This window comes from Cheilinus undulatus, linkage group 3 (genome assembly GCF_018320785.1).
Source record: "Cheilinus undulatus linkage group 3, ASM1832078v1, whole genome shotgun sequence".
NCBI classification, from domain to species: domain Eukaryota; kingdom Metazoa; phylum Chordata; class Actinopteri; order Labriformes; family Labridae; genus Cheilinus; species Cheilinus undulatus.
This window is the reverse complement of record NC_054867.1, coordinates 49,989,358-50,012,189: the sequence shown is the minus strand read 5'-3', so window position 1 is coordinate 50,012,189 and position 22,832 is coordinate 49,989,358. Positions and strand designations below refer to the sequence as shown.

Here is a 22,832-nt window from a genome sequence, read left to right as displayed (position 1 = left end):
CTTATCCTCATAGGTATAGTGTTTTTGATTTATGACAACAAACATGCCCGTCAAAATAGCTGGGACAGATGGAAGTAATGATCAGTGTATCGTTTCATTTAGTGACCATGTAAAGTGGTGACTTCAGTTATGTGTATCCATGGCTTCATTTGCATTAGTTAAGGATGCATGATATTGGGTTTTGATGTGCTGATATTTACGGATTCATTACTGATTCAACCAATGCCAATAAATGAATTTAGATCCACACTTAGTCTTTCTAAAAGTGGGGAAAAGGTTAAAAAAGAAAAGACTTGAGCTGATTTAGATCTGTTGGTCCTGCCTTAAACTACACAAACCTAATCATACACAACCATCAATATTTACAGCTGATAAGACCTATATTTTTAGATAATATATGCAAATATTTACAGCCAGTAGCAGTTGGCATGTACAGCCCATACAGGCAGATATAAACCACCAATGTTGGCCAATCATTTCAACTGACATTTAATAATGTTTACAGTCAACATAGGATTATATTAGAAGCCAATAAAGGCTGATATTGGCGGCCAATACAAGCCTATATTAGCAGCCAATAAAGGCCCATATTAACAGCCAATATAGGCCAGTATTAGCAGCCAATATAGGCCAATATTAGCAGCCAATATAGGTCGATACGGGCAGCCAGTAAAGGGCAATATTGGAAGCCAGCAAAAGCCTGCATTAGCAGCCAATGAAGGCCGATATTAGCAGCCAATAAAGGACGATATTGACAACCAATAAAAGCCCGCATTAGCAGCCAATATAGGCCAATATAAGCTGCCAATAAAGGCAGCAAATATTGGCCCATATTAGCAGCAAATATAGGACAATATTAGCAGCCAATACAGGCTGATAATAGCAGCACATAAGGGCCTATATAGGATGATGTTAACACCCAATAAAGTCTGATATTAGCAGTCAAACAAGGCAATGTTAACACTCAATACAGGCTAGTATTTATAGCCAGTATAGGCTAATAATTACAACCCATATAGGACAATTGTAAAATATTATACTGGATTATATATCAGCCAATTTACGTAGGCCAATATTAGCCAAAACAGATGAATACTAATAGCCAATATAGGCAAGTTTATAGAGCAAATACAGGCTGACAACAGCCAATTTAGATAATGTAAACAACCAAAATAGGCCAGTTTATACAGCCAATATAGATATTAACAGCTGATTGAAGCTGACATTGCCCGCCATTATAGACTGATAGTACCAGCCAATTTAGGTTGATATTAAACGGCAATATATGATAATACAGGTCAGTGTTGGCAGCCAATATAGGATGATAATAACAGCCCATACAACCTAATGTAAACAGCCATTGTAGGCAGATGTTAACACCAGATACAAGCCAGCACAACAAGTCAGTCAATTCTGGTATGAAAAGCTAATATAGGCCAATATTAAGAGTAAATATGCATTTATTTATTCATTTATTTATTAGTGTTTGCACATGAGAAATTACAATTGGTATAAGCACAACTTTCACAAGTAAAATACATAAGCGAGTTTGTGCAGGTGAGGTAAGAAAACCTCATGTGGGCTGATAGGTAAACCTCAGCATGTCATACATTGATCATTACAATACAGAGAATGCCTGGTTCATTATATGAATAAAATAATGATTATAAATATGTATATTATTAACTTTTAAGCACGTTTCTGCTATTATTAATATCATGTTGATAATATACATCCCTAATGTTGGTTTAGGTTTTCATTATACATTTCTGATGAGACTGTTTTGACATAATAATGAAAACTAAACTAAATGTATTTGTGAGGATTTTGTTTTCAGCAGCTGCTGTAAGGACAGCATCCACAAACAGAATCAGCTCAAAGTCACCAGTTAACAGATGCTTATTAAAGCTAGAGACTGGACTGTTACATCCATGCAAATTAAAAATGTTTAAACTGTGCAGCACACATGATGTTCTGAACACTGATTATCAGTCTGAGTTGATCTAATGCTACTATTGATTATTGATGTTAACATTATGTTAGATCTGATCTCAGAATTAACATTATAGCAACCTCTTTGAGTGTCACCATGTTTGCAGTTTACATCCCACACATTAGATAGTTGTATATGACCTCAACACTCTACAGGTGTGGTTCTCAAGGAGCATGTCATGTGAGATGTTTATTCGCAGCTATGTGTACAAGAGTGCTCATGATGAAGCCAGACTCGTACATAAACCCTAGGTGAAACAGCAGGAATATTTCCTGTCTTAGAGATGATGACTGGTTGATTTTACTGCCCACAAAAAAGGGAAAGAACTCTCTTAATGCAGGCTAAAACAGCTGAGCTTCAGTCATATTTCTTGATTGTTTAGAAAACTTTCAAATCTGCTAACTGAGGCTTCCTTAAGATGCTCAGGAAACACAAAATTTTAGAATTTACTAGAAATATGTCTTCAGTTTTTGCTAATTAGGTTCACATGATATGATCAGAAACGCCTGAATTGACTCACACATGCTGAGTTTGCTTCATCCTGGTATATTGAGTGTCATAAAATCATCTCCAGCAGGTCTTTGTGAAGCTGCAGACCATCATCAAAGAAGGGAGTGATGTGGGGACAATCAGAAATAAACCCCTCACCCTCCTCTGTCTCTACAACCATCCGACACGCTGTTGAGCAGAGAGGGAGCTCTCTGCTCTCTCTCCATGTCTGTGTATCTGTAATATCAGTCTGTCGTCCTCCCGGGACGGAGGGGGGAGGAGGAGGAAGGCATGGAGGGGGAGGCAACGAAAAAGGCTGCAAGCTAATTAGGTTCTTATCTCTCCACGCTCCTCTTCCTGTCCTCCTCCTCTCTAATCCTGGTGGGCAGCGTTGTGCCGCTCAACGCCTCGCCAGTCAAACACAGTGGGGGAATAATTGGTACAAGCAGCACCTCGCTGACGAAACTTTATCAGTCACTGCGAGTGACACATTTTCTCCTCTTCCTCCTCGCTGAGAGCTTTCAGACACATTCAAAAGCTCTTTATTCATCGTTCCTTCTCTTTCTTCATCCCTCCGTTCTGTCAGAGTGGCTCCTGGATATTCACTAAACTAAACGACAGCTTTCACTTTCTTTATACATCTTTCTTTCAAATGGCTTTTCTCCCTCATCCACTTCTTTTCTGTTTTGTTTTTGTCTGTGGACTTTCTATTGACATGATGATTTATGTTTCTGCAGCAGGACGGATCAATACTGTCGACTTTATCCTATTAAAAGATGTGTTACCAAGAACAAAATCATAGATGAGGTTTTATACTTGATCTTTGTTAAAAAAAAAAAAACAAAAAAAAAACACAACTTTTTATTCCTAAAGTATATCCTCTTCTCCATCCACCAGGTGAGATGTGGGAAAAATCTTAATGAAGAGGGCATTTAGTGCAAAAACTCCAATTTAAGCAAATGCAACTGTCCAATTTCTTTTAAAATATCTATTCTATACTGCTGTCTACACTTTGGAGGATTCTAAGTCGGTTTTGGCCAAAACAGTCAGGGGGAGCACAACCCAATCTAAGGCTGATTTGAAGCTTGTCACAGCCATTATTTTTGTATGTGGTGTCAGTGTGATCATTATACTATTCCTGCTCATGTCAGGCCTAACCAGAATTACCAGACTTGTTCACATATCCCTGCCTTTGAATATATTTCACATCCTTTTAGTAAACAACCCATAGACGGCGTAAGAGAGGGGCAGACCTTAAGAGAAAAAGACAGAGGGGGATTGGATGAATGTTCTGTCTGTCTGTCTCATTCTCCAAAGATCAATAAGAGCAACATTTGAGTTAGAAGGCTTGGAAAGCTCAGTGGCTGATCAAAATAATGCTAAAGCCAATTAAGGCAAGTGTTAACACTAAATGCATGCAAATATTTACAGCCAATACAGGCCAATATTTAATGCCAATATAGGCCAATATTTACAGTCGATAAAGGCTAATATTTAAAGCCAACATAGTCAATATTGGCCAATATAAGCCAGTATTTATAGCCAACAAAGGCCAATATGTACAGCCAACACAGGCCAATATTTACAGCCAACATAGACCAATATTTACAGCCAATATAGGCCAATATTTAAAGCGAATATAGGCCAAAATATAAAGCCAATATAAGCCAATATTTACAACCAATATAAACTAATATTCACAGCCAACACAGGACAATATTTACAGCCAATATAGGCCAATATTTAAAGCCAATATAGGCCAATATTTACAGCCAATATAGGCCAATATTTAAAGCAAATATAGGCCAAAATTTAAAGCCAATATAAGCCAATATTTACAACCAATATAAACTAATTTTCACAGCCAACACAGGACAATATTTTCAGCCAGTATAGGTCAATATTTACAGCTAATAAAAGCAGATGTTACCACCAATAATGGCTAACATTACAACAAAACATATGATTTTGTCAGAAACTTTTTATCTTATTTCAAGAGATGGTAATAAGTTAGCTTGCCTGCGTGGAGGATTTGGCTTAGGTAATGCAACATCTGTGACCAGAAATGAGATAAATGTACTTTGCTAAGACTAGAGTTTTTGCACTATAATTGTCCCTGATTAATCTAGTATTTAGTCAGGTCTTTATGTCATCTCCACATATCTCAGAATAAACTGAAAGATTCCAGCCTCCATGTTTTATGCAGACTTTTTCAGTCCAGGTGGAGTTGTGATCTCTCTGATGTCCAGGAACATTTATTTCTGTGCTAAAAACAGGAGCTAAGTGACGCAGTTGCTGGTCAGTTGAAATGGTTTTATCTCAAGCAAACAGCAGACTGACCTTTTCAAAGTTGAGTTTATGATTGTTATTTGTAGACACAGCTGAGAAAACACTGACTGCCGTCAAACTTGTATTATTTTCCCTTTAAGCCCAAACAGCAGACAGTTTCTTGACAAACGTCACCACTGCCCTGTTTTATCTCCTTTAAAAGCTGCAATTTTATCACATTCACTCTCAAGATCAACACATCCCAGCTGCTGCTCTCTCTCTCCTCTACTGTCTGTCTGCTCTTAATCTGTTGAATAACTGATCTTCAAATTCAGGCTGTCTAACTCTAACGCTAAACTCTGTTTAACCTCTCCGTAGGTGTCTCCTTGCTCTGTCTCTGTCTCTCTGCTCTCTAACACTGTGTTGCTGCTGTCCTTCCTTCAGATGGATGTGGTCTATACCTTCCAGACAGGCCAGGCGGCGGTGCCTGGTGCCCTGCGCCGCCAGCCGTCCGTCGTCAGCCAGCACAATGATGCCACCGCCGCCAAAACTCTCTCTAGCCCCACCCACGTAGGGCTTAGCTCCTCCTCCTCTCTCACCAACTCGGCTGGGGCTCCGCCCCCTGCTGCTGCTGCTTCCTCCTCCACTGCAGGCAGTGAGTTGGTGACCTGAGGCCAGCTAACGTCACGCTTCAGCCTCTGGACTATTTGATTCTCTGTTTGAAATGCATGAAAAATAATTAATGCTGCATGGCTAGCCAACACTAATCCATCGCACTGTGTCTTTGGTCAGCAGGACTCTGCACATCTGAGATCTCTGAGAGATTATTATCATCATTATTATTCTATTATTATTGAGTTTTAATTTAAGAGAACTCTGTGGTAGATAATCAGATAACATTTATACAGAATAATCATCTATCATCAATATTAACAGCAACTAGCACCAGCTGGAACCAGTGTTGAGGGTAACATGTTAAATAGTGATACTTCAGGATAATCAGGTACATTTTTGATTAACTTCCACAAAAGTTGGGACATTGTACAGATCTTTGCAAATCCCTTCCGATCTATTTGATGCCTGTAACAGGTTGCATAAAAGTTGGGACAGGGGCAAGAAAAGACTGGGAAAGTTGTAGAATGCTCAAAAAACATCTGGAACATTCCACAGGTGAGTAGATTAAGTAGGAGCTGGTGATGGTGCCATGATGGGTATAAATTGAACACTTTTGAAAGGCTTATTGTTTACAATCAGCTATGGTGTGAGGTTTTCACTTTGTGAAAGACTTCATGGGCAAATATGGATATGAAAATAAGTACATCCAAGTCTGCAGCTTTGGCCCTCTGCTGGTAAAACAGTAGATTGCTCCCTTTGGAGGGTAGTATTTGCCTCAAGTGAAGGGGTTCAGGTATCTCTGAGTCTTTTTCATTAGTGAGGGTAGAATGAACTGTGAGATTGACAGGCGGATTAGTGCAGCATCAGCAGTTTTGCACCGTACTGTTATGGAAAAAAGGGAGCTGAGCCGGAAGGCAAAGCTTTCAATCTCACAGTCCATCTTCATTCCAACCCTCACCTATCGTCATGAGCTCTGGATAATGACCAAAAGAATGAGTTTGCAGGTTCATACAATTGAGTTAAGATTCCTTGGGAGGGTGTCTGGGCTCGGCTTGAAGAGATAGGGTGGGGAGCTTGGACATCTAGTGGAATCTCAAAGTTGAGGTGGCTCAAGCATCTGATGTGGATGCCTCCTGGAAGAAGACCCCAGGGCAGACCTAGAACTTGCTGGAGGGATTACATGTCCCATCTGGCCTGGGAATACTTCAGAATTCCTCCGGAGGAACTGGAAAACAATGTTGGGTAGAGGGGCATCTGGGTTGATTTACTTTGCTAGTCGCCACCGCGACTCAACCTCAGATAAGTGAAAGAAGATGGATCGCTGATATGACAAAAGTTTTTTTGTCGTATCGACATTTCATCCACACGGTATTTTGGAAGGCTGTAAATGCTACTTTTGGAAACCGGTCCCAGAGAGAACAAATTTGTAAACTCTTACCATTTCGTCTCTGTGTGGACAGCCAAACACATTTTTCTTGAAACGATTACGTCACACATAGCGTAGCCCACTTAAGCCAGATGCAAGGGTCATCCCAAAACAACAATGGTGGGTTACAGGACTGAGTTCATGCTGCAGAAGCTACTGAGCTCGTAATGGCTTTTACAGCAAAATCCGATGCTCCTTTACCACCACCGAGAACATCATACACCAGATGTTCTAAAACCTACCTCAGAGAACAACCAGAAGGGCAAATAGGAGAAAGTTTGTGGCCGTTTTCTGTAGTCATTTTCTCTCTTTTTGTGCCTTTCTGTGGCAGCGTTACAGCGCCACTTACAGGCTTGGCATATATACTACAGCGTTTTCAGTGGTTCCGTGCTTACAGAAGGCCTAAGATGAGTTAAGAAAGGAAAAGAATTCTACAGAGGTAGACAGTCTTCTGACCTGACTTTTTTAAAACATGTTGAAGGCATCAAAGTCGAAATGTGTGTATATTTTCTTAAGAACCAAGTTTATAAGTTTGAACATAAAATATCTTGACTTGCACTGTATTCAGTAGACTGAGAAGGATTTGCAAATCAGTATGTTGTTTATAATTCATATTTAACACATTGCCCCAGCTTTTTTTGAAATGCAGTTTGCGTCAAACATTGCAGGTGAACTCCTACACTCTGAATTGCACACGGTTTGTTTGGTACCAACATAGTTGTGCCGTTAAAATTGGATGCTGAGGTTTCCCTGCAGATTTTAAGGAGTCATTCATCCAACGATGCCCCTTTAAAGTTAAAGTGTCTTTTGATATCCTTTATCATGAAAATGTCAGAGATCAAATAGAGAAAAGCACATATGTTAGATGAAGCTCAGCTGTATTGTTCCACCAAATGTGCAGAGAACCTGCTCTGTTTCCCTGCATTTGCCTCCCTCTTCTTCATCGTGCTCTGCTGTAGCTTTTCTCCATCCTAATCCCTTTCTCTTCCTTTTTTAATACCTTTCATCAATTCCATCCGGCCGGCTGCTGCTTCTCCTCCTGCATGTTGTGGAGATTTAGACTCTGAACACGCATCTATTAACCCTTGTGTGACTTGCTGGCTGACGAGTCAATGACAACTGCTGGCCGACCACAAGAGAAAGCAACCGCGGATCGTTCTGATTCGTGACTTAAAGCGGGGGGGGGGGGTCCCTGTTCTAGTTTCACTGTTGTTTTTCCTCTTCCTCTTTCTCTGTGGCGACAGCCTGGGCAGCAAGATAATTTTATGGGTTAATCCTGAGCAGGGTTAAATCTGTCAGGCTCAGCAAGTCTCTCATGGTTTAAAAGCCAAGAGCTTTTTAACTTGTGAGTGCAAGTGTGATGGTTACATGTATGCTCTAAGCTGCAGTGCTCAGCCTGCAGCTCTCCTGTGGTTTAGTAATAGAGAGCTTTGAACTGCAGGGTTATTAATTATGATGAAGAGTGTCTGCTGGTGCGTATAAATCAGTGTGATCAGCTGCAGCCTCTGTGGATTCATGACAGAGGAAATGACTTAAGGCAGAAAGGAGAGAGAGCAGCTAGAGGACAAAATGACTCCACTCTGAATGTGATTATAAATACTTAACAGTGTGCATGTGTTTGTTGTTTTCCCCAGTGTGTGTCTGTGTGCTGTGCATGTGTTGTTTACTGGAGCAGGGTATCGTTTGAACGTTTTCATATCAGCGCCAGCACCATGAAGGATGAATTAACTGTTTGTAAATAGAGGGCAGAGACCCACAGCCTCCACTGGTCACATTTTCCATGCATGTTAATCTGCATTTTCTGTTTGTGCACAGTTCTTTATGTGCAAAGTAATTAAATGCAGATTCCTTTTATCACCAAAGAAAAGTTAACCCTCCAGTATCTCTGGACGTTTTTGTCCACAAGAAGGAATTTTTCAGTTTTATTTTGTGATCATTTTGTCTCTACCACTGCATATGGCTTTTTTGGGCAAGGAGGGTTCTTTCCTGATAAATGTGGAAATTCCAGTTTAAAGTTTTAGTAGTCTATAGTTAACTGTGTGCAAATTGTTGTACCCTATAAGGCCATTCAGGACAAAAAGTGTTCATTGCAAAAAATATTCAGTAAAAAAAAAATATGAAAACATTTTTCTTGGATGAATTCTTTTAATAAGCTTCAGTCCTGATCAAAACTACCGAATATACAGCTGCTTACTTGCAGTGCTAATTTTGGCAGCAATTTTTGATTATAGTTTTAGTCTTGAAATGAAATGCATTTTAGTTTTAGTCCCATTTTAGTCATTTTTACCCTTTATAGTTTTTGTCTAGTTTTTGTCGTTGAAAACTCAAAAACATTTTAGTCTAGTTTTTGTCCATATAAAGTCCTCACATTTTAGTCTGAACTTTTAGTCCAGGCATTTATTCTCTTGCCTAAATCTGGTACCAAATCATGGAAGTATGTTCTCTGCACTCCCTGCTTTCTACAGCTGAGAGGCAGAATAACTACAGCTGCATTTTTTTTGACAGATTTACCCACAGTGGAGGAATATCACAGATTTTGAACGTTTGACAAAAACTAAATGACATTTCAGTCTAGTTTTGGTCATCTTGACAAAAACTAAACTTACTTTTTGTCATTTTTAGTCATCAAAGATCTATTTTTGTTAGTCTTAGTCTAGTTTTTGTCATGGAAAAAAAGGCTGTCAATTAACGTTTTTAGTCATAGTTTTAGTCAACAAAATTAACACTGCTTACTTTAGGACAAGAGCCTTCCAGTGTGTTCTGTCCTGAGTTCTAGATGAGGCCCGTGCTTTGGGTGCAAGCCCAGAGTTCTCGTCGCCAGGTGCTTTTGGCTCGCTGCACCACTTTTTAGCAGCTTTTCTCCCTCTTAATGTCATAATTCTGCATTTACAGAAACAAGATTATAACCTTAACAACAAGTGAGCTAGCGCCAACTGTTTTAAATCAAATTACAACATTAATCAGTCAGGAACATTTCAACTGAAAATGGCATCATATGTCCAGCTTGAACAAAATTCAGTAACAAAATACTCAAAAACCTAAGCTCACCACCATGAGTAAAGAAGAAGTTGTTTGTTGTTTTACCAATCTTGATGGAAAATCCCAAATCTGGCCAGACCAAGGCATGGCAGCGTAAAAATGCTCTCAATTCCAAGACAAGGCCAAGACATTCAAGGTGTGGTCTTAAGACTGGTCTTCAGACCAAGACTGTTCTTGAGTTCTACAACATTAAATCACAGTGAGTCAGCGGGGTCTGGAGGTCCTCCTCCAGGAAGTTTAGAACATCCAACACTGAATCCCCTGAATTATGGAGAATATTTATGTAACAATTTGTGGGGCAGATGATTAAAAACCATATATGATTGACTAGAAAACAAAGATTGAATAAGGACATGTCTTAAGACTATTTAAGACTTTACAAGGATCTGCAGGAACCCTGATACAAAGTGCTGCTTTAATCACAGACCCATCAATGAAAGAAAACAAGTGACCAGAGGATGTGATCAGCAGGCTGTGGCGGTACCTCTGATTATGGGTTCAGGATTTTTCTAAATGCAACCGAAATGGTCATGCATCAAAATAGTTCAGTCTTTTTTTAACCTCTGGGACCAGGTTGTGTTTTTTGGCTACTTATATTCTGGATTATATTTTTTGTCATTTATTTCATCTGACCATTTTTCTATTTTGTAGGAAATAAACTATCAAGGACACTTAGAATCCCAATTTAAAAAATCCTTCATATCCCTTTAAGAAGGTAAATTTGAAATCTCCAACAATCAAATGCTTTTCAGACATTAGTCAGAGTCTACCTTTTAGGTTGGTTTGTGGCCCTGTTCCCAGAACCATCCTATAAATACAGGACATATTTCTTCCTCTTTGTTGTGGAAGAAGTTGACTGCCCTTATCTGAACCTCATCCATCACACTTTGGGATGAACATGAACGCTGACTGGAAACCAGGCTTCAAGTCCAAACATCAGTGTTGGCTCTCACTAATGCTTTTGAGGACAATCCCAGCAGACAAGAAGCAAAACGTGGAAAAGCCTGAATCTGGAAGAGTTTGAGGTTGATACAGCTTCATAAGATGTTCAAGTAAATGGTGTTCACATACTGGACACGTAGACACATAGAGTATGGTGTTGTATTTGAATATTAAAATGTGGAGTGTCTGAATCCAACCACAGATGGGTAAAGTATGTGTGTTTGTGTGTGGATGTGGGTTATAACTTATGTCCTTTTCCTGGACATACAATAAAAACTTACACTATGTTAGCGGCAGACACTGTATACTAAGGGGATAAATCTGCATCCAAGGGTGATAAAAGGCAGATTTTTGGTGTCTATTTTAGGAGAAAGGATAGGGTGGGCAACTTCAGTACCAATAGGTTCACATTAATTCTGTCCCTCCTCAGAGAGCCAAATTCATAAAATGTGTAGAATTCTGTAAATTTGATAACTGGACCTAATGTAAAGCTTTCATCAAAATTTATCCCAAAATTTGCAGTCTTGTGCATAAGTTTTAGGCATGTTAGAGGCTAAGGATTCTTCACGGGGCCTGGTGTACCTCAACCCAGGGCTGGAGGGGAGAGGGGGTAGGGTCAAGCTCTACACATGTCGACACGTGTCACTTGGCAGGCAGAGTCAAGCTCGATGGCATCCCCTCTGTCTGGGCCTTTTCCCTCTAAGTAATAAACCCAAAGACCAGCAGTTTTGGGCCCTTGGGACATCCGCGGCACAAGCATGGGCTTGTGGCAACCCAACTACCTACCTAGACACCTACCTAGGCGCTTACTCGGCAAATTCACCCCTTTAGTTCAAAACACATAACCTTGCAAAGCAGACAGATTTGCCCGTTTCCATGTTTCTTACTGGCAAATCCATCTGGCAAAGCTCCCATCTGAACAGTCTGGGCCCGGTTAGAAAGTGACAGGACCAATCAGCATAAAGGGACAGTACTTTCGGGCGTGGCAGAGTTGTGGCGTAAGCAAGCAGTGACAAGAGCCCGGAGCAATTATGGCGGAAGGCGTCCAATTACCCTGCGAGTTTTTTTTTTTTTTCAAAGGCTCTGCCCTTTCTCAAACAGCATCTATGGGAGGTTTGTGAGGCATGAGAGGTTACATAACACACCGGTCAGACGCACATTAAAATGATTGCCCCCATTATTTTCTATGAACAAACCCACACCAGTGGTGGCCATTGGCTGGCAGGGTTGTTCCCTGAGAGAACAGCTGATTTTGTCTATCTCGACTGCTGTAGTAGTAGTAGCATCTCTGTTTTAGAGCAGAGAAAGATGAGTTTAGTGCCATCTGTAGTTCAAAGTGTAGAATAGGAGGCCTCAGCCGTTGGTGATGAGTACAACTGCTTTTTCGCTTACCCAGTGAGGAGGGGAGGTAATCCCTGAGCAGTCTCTCAGCTCTCAGTATCAAGCACCCAGCTCAGCAGTGGCTGGCAGGGAGTTTGATGGTCGATGCACTGTCGGTGTGTGTTAGGGAAGGCAATTGAGTCGCATCAAATGACGCAATACACCGGTTTGTTTTGGGCTATATTCTGCCATAAAGGAGTAGACGTTGTTTTTTTCAATAGAGTTTTTTCTAATGCCCCTGGTATTATGCGAGGACATCTAGAGCACAACTGGGGTTGTGTCAATCCTTCATCTCACCAAATGGTCCCCACAGGGAGCCAGGCCCTACTTGAGCCTCAAATTTCAGCCCAAACATGCCTAAAAGTTCTGCACTGTACTGCATATCTTTAAACTCAAACGCAAACACAAATGCTAAATGTAATGAACTTGAACTAACTCAAGCTACAGTCAAGAATCAATCACTGTCAATTATTTCTCAAACACCTTGCAAAGAACTAAACTTAAACTAATAATCAGTGACTATAGAATGTGTCTATTTTTATTTGTTTGACTTGCTGGCCACTTTGGAGGGCCACCTTAGGTCCTTAGGTCACCAGTTGCCCACTCCTGGGTTCAGGATTAGGTACGGGTTAGGTTTAGGCAGCTGTTTGGTGATTCCTCATCAGATGAAAGTAAGCCAACTGAATATCATGACTCAAGTTGTCATGTTTGCATGGGTGTGAGGTTCATATCGTGACATGAAGCCCTCCACATTAAGTCGCCTGCCTCTTTTTTTTTTTCTTTTTTTTTTTTTTTTTGCAGTTTATCCTCATGCATTGCAATATAATTTTGAACTCTTGTGTTGATGTTCTGTGGACACTTTGTTGTAGTTTTCCTACCGTTTTCTCTTTTCCATGTGTTATTGTGGTGTTTTGTGATTTTGCACCTCCCTGACCAGATTCAGAGGCATGACCACCATGTGTGCCATCAACCCCTGCTGTGTTTTGATGTTGCACTTTCACATAAATAGATGAAATTAATCTGGCACACCACTGATGTTTTTTTTCTGCTTTTCTTTCAGATTAAAGTGGTGAATGCGTTCCGTAGCTCCCTGTACGCGGGGCTGGAGAGCCCAGAGTCCCGTAGCTCCATCCACAGCTTCATGGCCCATCCCGAGTTCGTCCCGCTGTCCGAGGAGGAGGCTCGCATCCCCCCCATCGAGGAGACCGGAGACGAGATCGACCCCCTCCCCAGCCCCTCCTCTTAGGCAGGGGGAGGAGGAGAGCTGCCCAGCGCCTTCCCCCACAGCCGCGAGTTATCCATCTGAGCTCCTCTCTCTCCTCCTCCTCCTCCCTATAAGCATCATCTGTCATCCCACCGACCGAACTGTCGCACCGAGGAGGGAAGTCATCACTCTGCTCATCCCCTCATTCTGCACGCACGCACATGCTTCACATCGTCTTCACCCCCCCTCATTCATCGCTGCCACGTTGTGTTTTTCATAGGTTCAAGGTTCTTTCTTATACAGTCATACTGACTGTGGCATTGTTCTGCCTGTAAGTTTGTCCCTCCACCACCACCATACATGTATCAGCAGAGGGTGGAGTCCAGAGTCTCCACTGTGGAAGGCCTGTCCTCGTTCATTCATGTATATTTTTTACTCGATCATTTTAAAAGCTTTTAAATATGTTGGGTTCTATTCTGTTTTATATTTTGCGGGACTCGCAGCAGCATGTCGTGTTCTGTACTTGCTTCCATTCCTGCTTCTCAAAAACGGCACCGAACTTTTCAAAGAGTGCAGAGATTCTCATGTACATACGCTTTCGTTCTTCTACACAGCTAACAGCCAGGTTTGGTGATCAGAACATTTTTAGGCAAATGCAAAAATGTAATCTTTTATTTTTGTCTTTTTTTTAACCTCCTAAAATTGTTAATCGATGATTGATTCAAACTCCTGAGAATGTCTTGTGAGTGTGACACTACGGCCTGCAAGGTTCAACTGTTAAAAAATGTTCTTCCCTTTATTGTGTCTGTATGTGTCGCGTTTTCTTTAGCTGCTGTGTTGCATGTGGAAGGACAGAATGTTTACTACACATAAATATATCTAACATGGTGGCGTCCAGAGAGGACTCGCTCTCTGCTCATCTCATCCAGTCAGGATTCTGGTTCTCTCTGCCCCTACCCCACGTACGTCCACGGCGTCGATTGGGAACAGGAGTGTGCTTCATGTTTCCCCCTCTTATAGGATGCATGTTATGTTTCATTCGTGTTGAGTCGCATGATAACTTAGGAATGAATATTTGGGATTCTGTTTAGACAACCATATGTTAGTTCGTCTGCAGCAGCGTCTGTTCGGAGCTCAGTTAACTTCCTGAATAAAGGGCTGAACTTCCTGTTTGCACAACAAGACTAAATCAGACTTATCAATTCTCAAAACGTTAGGAAAACTGGAGAAAAGTTGGATCTGTTCAGGCTTGCTTTGGAGTCTATGTTGCAGGGTGTTACGACCTTATTTAAAGCAGTCTACCAACACTTGGTTGGATGAGTTACAGTTAAAATTGTCTTTATATAGCAGTAGAGTTGTGAGAGGAAGAATAGACCATGATTCATGACCATTCACAGTAGCCAACAAGACAGCTGCGAAGGATCTTATGTTGGCCTGGATCTGTGCCCAAAGGAGACTGATGGCAACTGTTAAATATCTGATGCATATTGTGCCACGGTTGGTCTTCAGTATTCAGGTGGAATCCCCAATCTATGTGCAAGAAAGTGGACTACACAACAGCTCGGTTGTCAGAGAGTAAGACTTCTGTACAACCCAGATAGTCCTTTGCTTTGTGGTTCCTTGTGGGCAGGAGACCATCCAAGCTCCAATGGGGCAAAAGTTGGGTACTCCCAGTTGGGCCATTGGTGCCTTTCTTGCAGCGTCACAGCAGAGGTGATAAAATGAGGATATAAAGGCATGACTTCCCTTGGAATTTACTGTCCACTGCCATTCTATCGTTCTTTAGGTGTCAGGACCAACCCAATTGGACATCTTCATGCTTAATCCACAGTAGACCGGTTGGATTAAGTAATTTGGGGCAACGGACACAGAGAGGAACTAAACCAATCATTCCACATCAAAGTCTCAAATGCCAGCTTTCTTGCCCTGTTTGCTTCCCTGTTTTAGACTTATATTAAGACCATTTAAGAAACAACATTTTGTGGTGTCTTGTAGAATTTGGGCCCATCCAAGCTCTAATGGGGCAGAAGTTGGGTACTCTCATTTGGGTCTTTGGTGCCTTCTAGTTTCGCCATTGTAGAGGTGATGAAATAAGGGCAGAATAGATGACTGATGACCTGACTGTCAAGAGGATAGAGTGCTGAATCATCTAGAAAGTGTGAAGTGTCAGAACCAACCAGGGTCATCACGGTCTAAAAAGCCAACTTCCTTACCTTGTTAGCTTCTCTTTCCCCTTGCCCTGTTTTCTTGTAAGGATATTGTAGACCAAATAAATACACACAAGCTAGGTAGTAGCAAGTAGGACTTCAAAACAACCCAAAAAGGCCTTTGTTTAATGGGTCTTTCTGGAGCCCATCTGAGTTCTCATGGGGCAAAAGTTGGGTACTTCTAATTGGGTCAACAGTGCCTTTCTTTCTTCGTCACTGCAAAGGTGATCAAACAAGTATAATAGAGGCTTAATAACCTGATTGTCAGAGAGAAAGAGTGCTAAATCATCTGGAAAGTCTGAAGTGTCTGTACCAGCCCAACTGGAAATCTCTTGGTTTAAGTCACTGAGGGTTACAAACAGTGACAGAGACACTAAACCAATAATATTTAGGTTAAGAGTTTTCAGGCATTCTGCATCAAGGTCTTAAATACCAACTTCTTTGCCTTGTTTGCTTTTCTTGCCTCTTTCCCTGTTTTAAGCATATATTAGAGAAGTTTTGCAATCAAAAAAAATGCATAGACAAGGTAGTAGGCAAGTATGACTTCCACATGACCCAAATAGTCCTTTTTTCATGGGTCTTTGTGGATTTGGAGCCCATCCAGGTTCTCATGGGGCAAAAGTCAGGTATTCCCAGTTGGGTAATTGGTGCCTTTCTTGCTTTGTCATTGCAAAGGTGATAAAATAAAAAAGCCTTGATAGCTTCATTGCCAAGAGGAAAGAGTGCTGACTCACTTGGAAACTATCTGCCTGCTGCCATTCCATCATGTCGGGACCAGCCCAAATGGGCGTCTTCTCATGGAAACGACTGCAGATTGATTGGATTAAGTCATTAAAGTTTAAGAACAGACACAGAAAGAAAGTAAACCAAAAAAAAAAAAAAACTAGGTAAAGAGTTACCAATTATTCTGCATCAAGGTCTTAAATGCCAACTTCCTTGCCTTGCTTGCTTCTCTTGCCTCTTTTCCCATTGTTGATGTAGAATATTTTGGAGACCAATCATAAAACACACACCTGACCATGGCACTGTGAGGTAAGACCCCCATTGCTAATCACTGCCCAGCTTTACTGTTCTCACATGACCAAATTGTGTCCAATGGACCCTTACAGCAACAAAAAAAGTGCCATTTGGGCTTGGCTCTATTTTACTAAGTCAGAGCCAACAAAAACATCATTACTGCCACTGGATGAGAAGTTTTCATCCCATTTCCTCCCCAGAATAGTTGTCCTTGTAGGAAGAGGTCCATAATTTCCTACTTTAGATTCTATCAGTTTCCTATTATTCATTTAGATCTGAGTTTCTGTGGTGTCATACTGTTAAAGGTAGCCCAAACTTTCCTTATCTGCTCCCAGGAATATTCCTGAGCTCTTCCTAATCAATCCCAAGATGTTCCTAGTCCAGATTCATTTATTTGGAGGCATCCTTATCAGAAAGGAAACCACCTTAAACATTTCTTTACAACATGAACTGTTAAGCAATTGTCTTGGTGTTCACCATCTTTCTATTGTCTAAAGAGGCACTATAATTGCCTCTTAAAATAGCTGTAGTATTGATAAGTCTGTTTTGGGTCACAATGCAAGATGTTCAGGTCAACAACCAAGAAGTTACAGATCTCTGAACAGTGTCTGGACCGTCTCTCTGTGTTAAAGACAAATCTTAGTACCAATTCTGATGTTTCTGTTCCTGTATTTGTCAGTTTTAGGAACAGAAACTCAATCATTGCACAGCTGGCAGTAGAGAAAGAGTTTGATCATCATCCCTCTCCACTCTGCTGTGATTGATTAACACTCATCAGTGTGGCGGCTACGCTGAGGTTTATGGGAGACTGATGATGCCACCAGTCAGCCTGTAGAGTTAAACCCACTGTGTGTCAGTGCTGCCGCTCAGTACTTCTTGCCTGCCATTGTCCGCAGATTACTGTCTTAAAAGAAGAAGGAATCATCTACCAATCAGAGGCAGTGATGTGTCTAATCCCCTCTTAGTCCAACTAGCAGCCATCAAGCTATCTTTGATCTAGGACACGTTATCGAAGTAATGTGCTACTACTGCCATATTTCCAACCTTCCTGTCACGACTAGGTTCTTCCTCTCCCCTCTGATGAGCTTTTTCTATGTAACTCAGAGCCATATTTTATAGGTTGTCTGTATTGTTTTTTATCTCATTGTTATCAAGGTTTCCTTTGGACTTTCCCAACCCCAGCCCATCCCCTCTTCCTTCCCTGGCCCTGTGCTCCAAACATGACCAAAAAAGCAAGGAGAAAATCTTCAGTCGTCACTGCCGAACCAAGTTTAAAGGACCTCTACAATGTTTACATGAAAAGCAAGTGGGTGGCAGTTCGCCTGCGCTTCTCTCATCCGACCACTTCCCTTTCATTCCCTTGCTTTCCTGAATCTTAGAGTTACTATTTAACTAAATGGGGAATCTTTCTTGCATGGTTTTCATATAAAATTCAATGTTTTGCTCATTTTTTACAATTCTTCTGTATTTTTATATTAAGTACTTTTTAATATTTTGGAGATATATGAATATATATGTATAGGCTGAAGAGTTTGGTGACAGTACAGTACATGAATGAGATGAATCTAACGTGGACTCTGTCTTTTTACAGCTCTCTAAATATTTATGCCACGTGTGTCGTCACCTAATGTTAGGGCTCAGAAACCTGCAGTGACTTGTTTACTTCCTGTCGGCCGTTCAATTGGAATCCCAACAATTTTTTTCTCATCAGCCCCCCTTTTAAACAAATATATTCACTTTATCTAAGATGTTGTGATACACTACACGCTATGTGATTTTGCAGTTATCCAACTCCATTAGAGTTCAGCCAATGCAACGTGAATACAGCTAACTGTATCAAACATTAAATGGGAGTGTATAATTATTTATCCAACCTCTGGGTTTCTTTGTTTCTGTACTTTAAAGCTACTACGACTGATTTCTTTGAATGAGTGGAATGATGCTGTTTTCTAACTGACTCACGTTGAAGCCGGTGACTTGAAAGAGGATTAAGGCTGTGTCCATCCACAGGCTCTGCCTCCTTTTAAAAGATCCAGAAAAGTTTGGAAGATGGACCAAAATTCAGAAAGTGACTAAAGCAGAGCCGGCCCAGGTTATAATATATAACAAGTCCCGTGACCATCCTAAGCATGGAGGTCTCCAAAGAAGACCCAGTCCATCGATTTGCTACATTGCTTGTTCCATTCGGGGTTGCGGGGGCTTGAGCCAATCCCAGCTGTAACTGGGTTGGCAAAACCCTGAACCGGGACCAGTCAATTACAGGGGCCCACCTTATGTGCATAAAGGAACCTACAGACAGTACAACCCTGTCAGAACTGGCTCCTCACCAAAGAGTGATCCAAGATGTGGAGCTATAACTATTTTGAATACAGGACTTGATGACGTAGCTACAGTTCCTCCTAGCCGTCATGGTCAACAGGAACAGCTTGCTTTACTGGCCATCTCACTATAACTGGAACCATAATTTATCAATCAAATATGCTGATGTATTCAAGAAGACTTTAAGCTAGACATGATTCAAAAACTCTATAAAGGAATGACTACCCAGGTAATTTTTCCATCAATATTTTCAAAGTCTTGCATCTTGTTGCAAACACTCAAGTTACTTTCTGCTGATCATAAGAAAGGATGCCATTTTAAGGCACTTTCACATTGAGTTCACCTCTGAAATTGTCTGAAATGAAAGTATTACATAAACTCAGCTTCCAGCAACAAAAAAATAAATAGAAATTACATTTTTGCAAATATAATTTCAAAAGTTGCTCTAAATGGGATGTGTTTTGTCCATTTAAAAATGCCATTTTACCAATCCAGTACATGTTTGCACACTGGGGGGGCAAGGGGGGGCTATGTGGGCTGTTTTATTAAAATTAGAGCCCTAAAAAAGCTTGGGCTGGCCCTGGATCACAATTACCAAATTTTTTTCCAAAGATGTAAAAGGACGCCACATTTTTTCTTCAGTCCTACTAATTGATTCAGTGATATAATATCTGGAATAAAAGGAGGTGGAGCCAATGACGGGACACGCAGCAGTAAACGTCATCGTAATTTTGTACAACTTTAGAAACACTTGGGAAGAGAGCAGGACTGTTAAAGCGCTCATGACATCACTTCCTCTTCCTGCTGTGTGTCTGTTGGCTGTGAATGAGGCACACATCAAAACGATGATGCGTTTCCTCTTTGTTTCATTGAATGAATCCGACAGAACACCAGTGCTCCTCTAGTCAGTACAATGTAAATATTGTCATATAAGTGAATGAAGTGCACCTGCTGTCTGTGTCCATGACAGGAAATGGGAGGGGGGCAATCAGCCAATCATCAGCCAGCAAAGCTTTAAGAATGTTCTGCCAAAGTTGTTTTCTTTTCTTGTTCTGCACAAGTTTGTTAGTAAATCCGCTGCCCCCGTCCCTTCCTCCTGCTTGGATACGATTGTCCCCCTACTCTTGCCATAGCCTCGATGAGGCTGTGGCGCTCATCTGTTGGACTGGTTGGACTGGTTGCCCTCACATCTCATGCCAGGCGCACGGTACAGCCTCGCCATCAGAGACACTCCAGGCCTGTTTGTGCTTCTGGATTCACAAATAAAAGTCTGGACGAGACTCAGCAGCTGACTGAAAATCTTCACCTGGTTTTAGGTTCCTCTTCTTTTTTGAGTTTAATGGTTTGCCACAGTTTTCCAGCAGGACTTCTGTATGGTGAAGGAACTCGCTTCTTATCCAGTCATTGTTGCGTTTTGACTGCTTCCTCTTCAGAGCACTGCCTTTTCTCAAAAACAGCTCCTGTCATCGGATTTTTAAGGAATTCTTTGAAGAAACTTTACATCTACTGCAAGGGTTAAAAAATGGTCCAAATGAACTGGAATATCACAGTTGGAAAAGTCATAACCACTTAACATATATATCTATATATTTATATATTATCTCTATATATTTATATCTAGTATGCATATATGTTTGTATATATATATCTATATTAGATATAAGTACATAGACATATATATGGTTTCTCAGTTGAAATTCATTGCAAAAAAGACTGAAAAAGATTTGTTTTCTGTAATTACTATGATACACAGTAATAGGCGTTGGTGTTATTTTTGTATAAACATAATATCATCTATGTGGCATGCATGACATATATACAAAATTTGGTGGTTTAAAGCAATATGTCCAACCTGGTGCGATTGGTTCTGTCGTGTTCTGTGTAGCCAAAAGCCACTCTGTGCAAAAAGAGATAAAAAAAGAGAAACTGCATTTGGATAAAACTAACTGTTCAGTATATGTGTTCAATGTTCTGTGTTCTGCATGTTTTAGTATGGAATGAAACATCCCCAAATGTTGACTTGTTTCCAAATGAATCTCAAACACACGCCCCAAACACATTACTAGCACACGCATACACTCAAACACTTACATGTATTTGCACTGTGAGGTGAAACACACTGAGGAAATTAAAAACTGTGTGACTTCTGATGGATGGATTGATGAAAGATGAAGATATAACCCCCCCCATCGCCTCATTTAGTCAGAAACAATACCAATGTGTCTGCTTGTCCACCGTTTTCATCCTCCAATCACAGAAACTAACACCCAGATTTACAGACGTTTCCTGAACCCATCACCCACTCATCTGTGCAGTGAGAGGAGGAGGGAGACGATGACAGTTTACAAGCCTGAAACATTCAGCATGATGTTCAGGTAGGCTTCTGCTCTGCAGGTGTCATCATCTCACCGATCACATCCATTGATCCCCCTCATCCATTATCCTCCTGCTTCTCTCTGCTGGTCCATTTCAGGAGAGAAATGAGGATAATGGAGTTTGTTGCTCATCTGTTTACATCCATGTTTGAGCCCAATATTATTTTGGCTAACAAGAAACATCAGTGTTAAATTTACTTATTGTGAAATTTGTGTTACCACGACCAAGATTATTTTCAATACTAATTAATCTCCCAGTGTTTATTTATTTTGATAAAAGGTGACATCTTCAAATCCCTCCATCTTGTCAAAAGCCTAATGATGAGGTCATATATCACAAAAAGTATTGAATGTTTAAGAGGCTATTCAACAGTGGTCATTCTTCGTCTATTAAAAAAACCCGCCATAGTCACAAATCTGTGAAAAATTGTTTCTAAATCCGTACTGATCAGGCTCAAAATCAGACAACACAATCATGATAATTTTTAAACATTTTACAACACCAAAAATATTGCTTAAACCAAAATTTGTCTCCTGAAGCTTTCTACTTTTTCACCTGATTGTAATGGCGTTTAACCAGAGGGTCTGGATTGTTGGAAAGCTGTTTTTTTTTTTTTTCTTTTTCAATGGAGGCAGAATAACCGTTTCCTTCACTTTCAGTGTTTGTGCTAAGCTAGGCTAAAACAAGGCCTTGTCCAACATCTGCTATAAGCAAAGGGGAAAAACAGTGGGGTTTCCAACCATGAGTTTTTAGGCGCATTTTCAATTTGCACATAAAAAAAAACTGACTGGAAAAGCTACAAAATTGAAATTTTGGAATATTGATTTAAAAAAGTATGCTTAGAGGAGGTAAAAAAGTTGGAATATTGATAAAAGAAAATTTGAAAAAATTGAGTCAAACTCTCCATTCCTGCAGATGAAATCTTCCTTTGATTTCTCTATGATCTTATTATTTTATGGCAGGTGTCCAGCCACATTTAAAGTGTTTTATGTAGCCTTGCAGATGTAGTCCTTGGACCATAATGCAAACCAGCGTTAAGCCCTCTTCTTCTTTATTTTTTCCATAACAGTTATTTCCATAAAAATAGTCGATGGATATACACACAAATTTCCGTTTTCTTTTGCTGATGTTTTTTAATCATTGTTGAAATATTCCAAAACATCTGGATGGAAACCCCACTAATCTGGCTCTGGATAAGACACAGACCATGAGTATTTTGTTAAATTGTCAGCGATGCGTGTACTAACGAGTGGACAAAGAGTCTGTAACAGTGACGATATTTACACCATTAAAGTTTTCCATTTCATCAGGAGATTACTGTCGGACTTTCTGGAAACGTTAAAGTGTTGGGACTTGAGTTTGTCAAGATATTACAAGAACGGAACATCATCTTGCTGCAAATATAACAGAAGGAAGTCTTTCCCTTTATGCCACTTTATCGTTCAGTTTCTGTCAGTTTATAATCTTTGCAGTGTGACTTAGTCAACAAAAGTAATCTGCAGGATTCTTTTACATGGACATTCAAATTCCTTCTGTTTAGCATTGGTGATAACAATC

General features: G+C 40.5%; 1 protein-coding gene across 9 annotated transcripts in view; it reads left to right on the top strand.

The window, feature by feature from the left end:
* Positions 1-22,581, top strand: part of LOC121505643 (plasma membrane calcium-transporting ATPase 1-like) — a 205,307-nt gene extending 182,726 nt beyond the window's left edge. For 7 of the 9 annotated variants that reach the window (XM_041781175.1, XM_041781115.1, XM_041781123.1 and 4 more), the window contains 2 exons: positions 5,195-5,405; positions 13,213-13,341. In XM_041781175.1, coding sequence (XP_041637109.1) covers positions 5,195-5,405; positions 13,213-13,217 — 216 coding nt within the window. In that variant the 3' untranslated portion in view covers positions 13,218-13,341. Of the gene's footprint in view, positions 1-5,194; positions 5,406-13,212 lie in introns of all 9 variants that reach the window. The other 2 variants (XM_041781184.1, XM_041781167.1) reach the window with 1 other exon arrangement.
* The last annotated feature ends 251 nt before the right edge of the window (positions 22,582-22,832 follow it).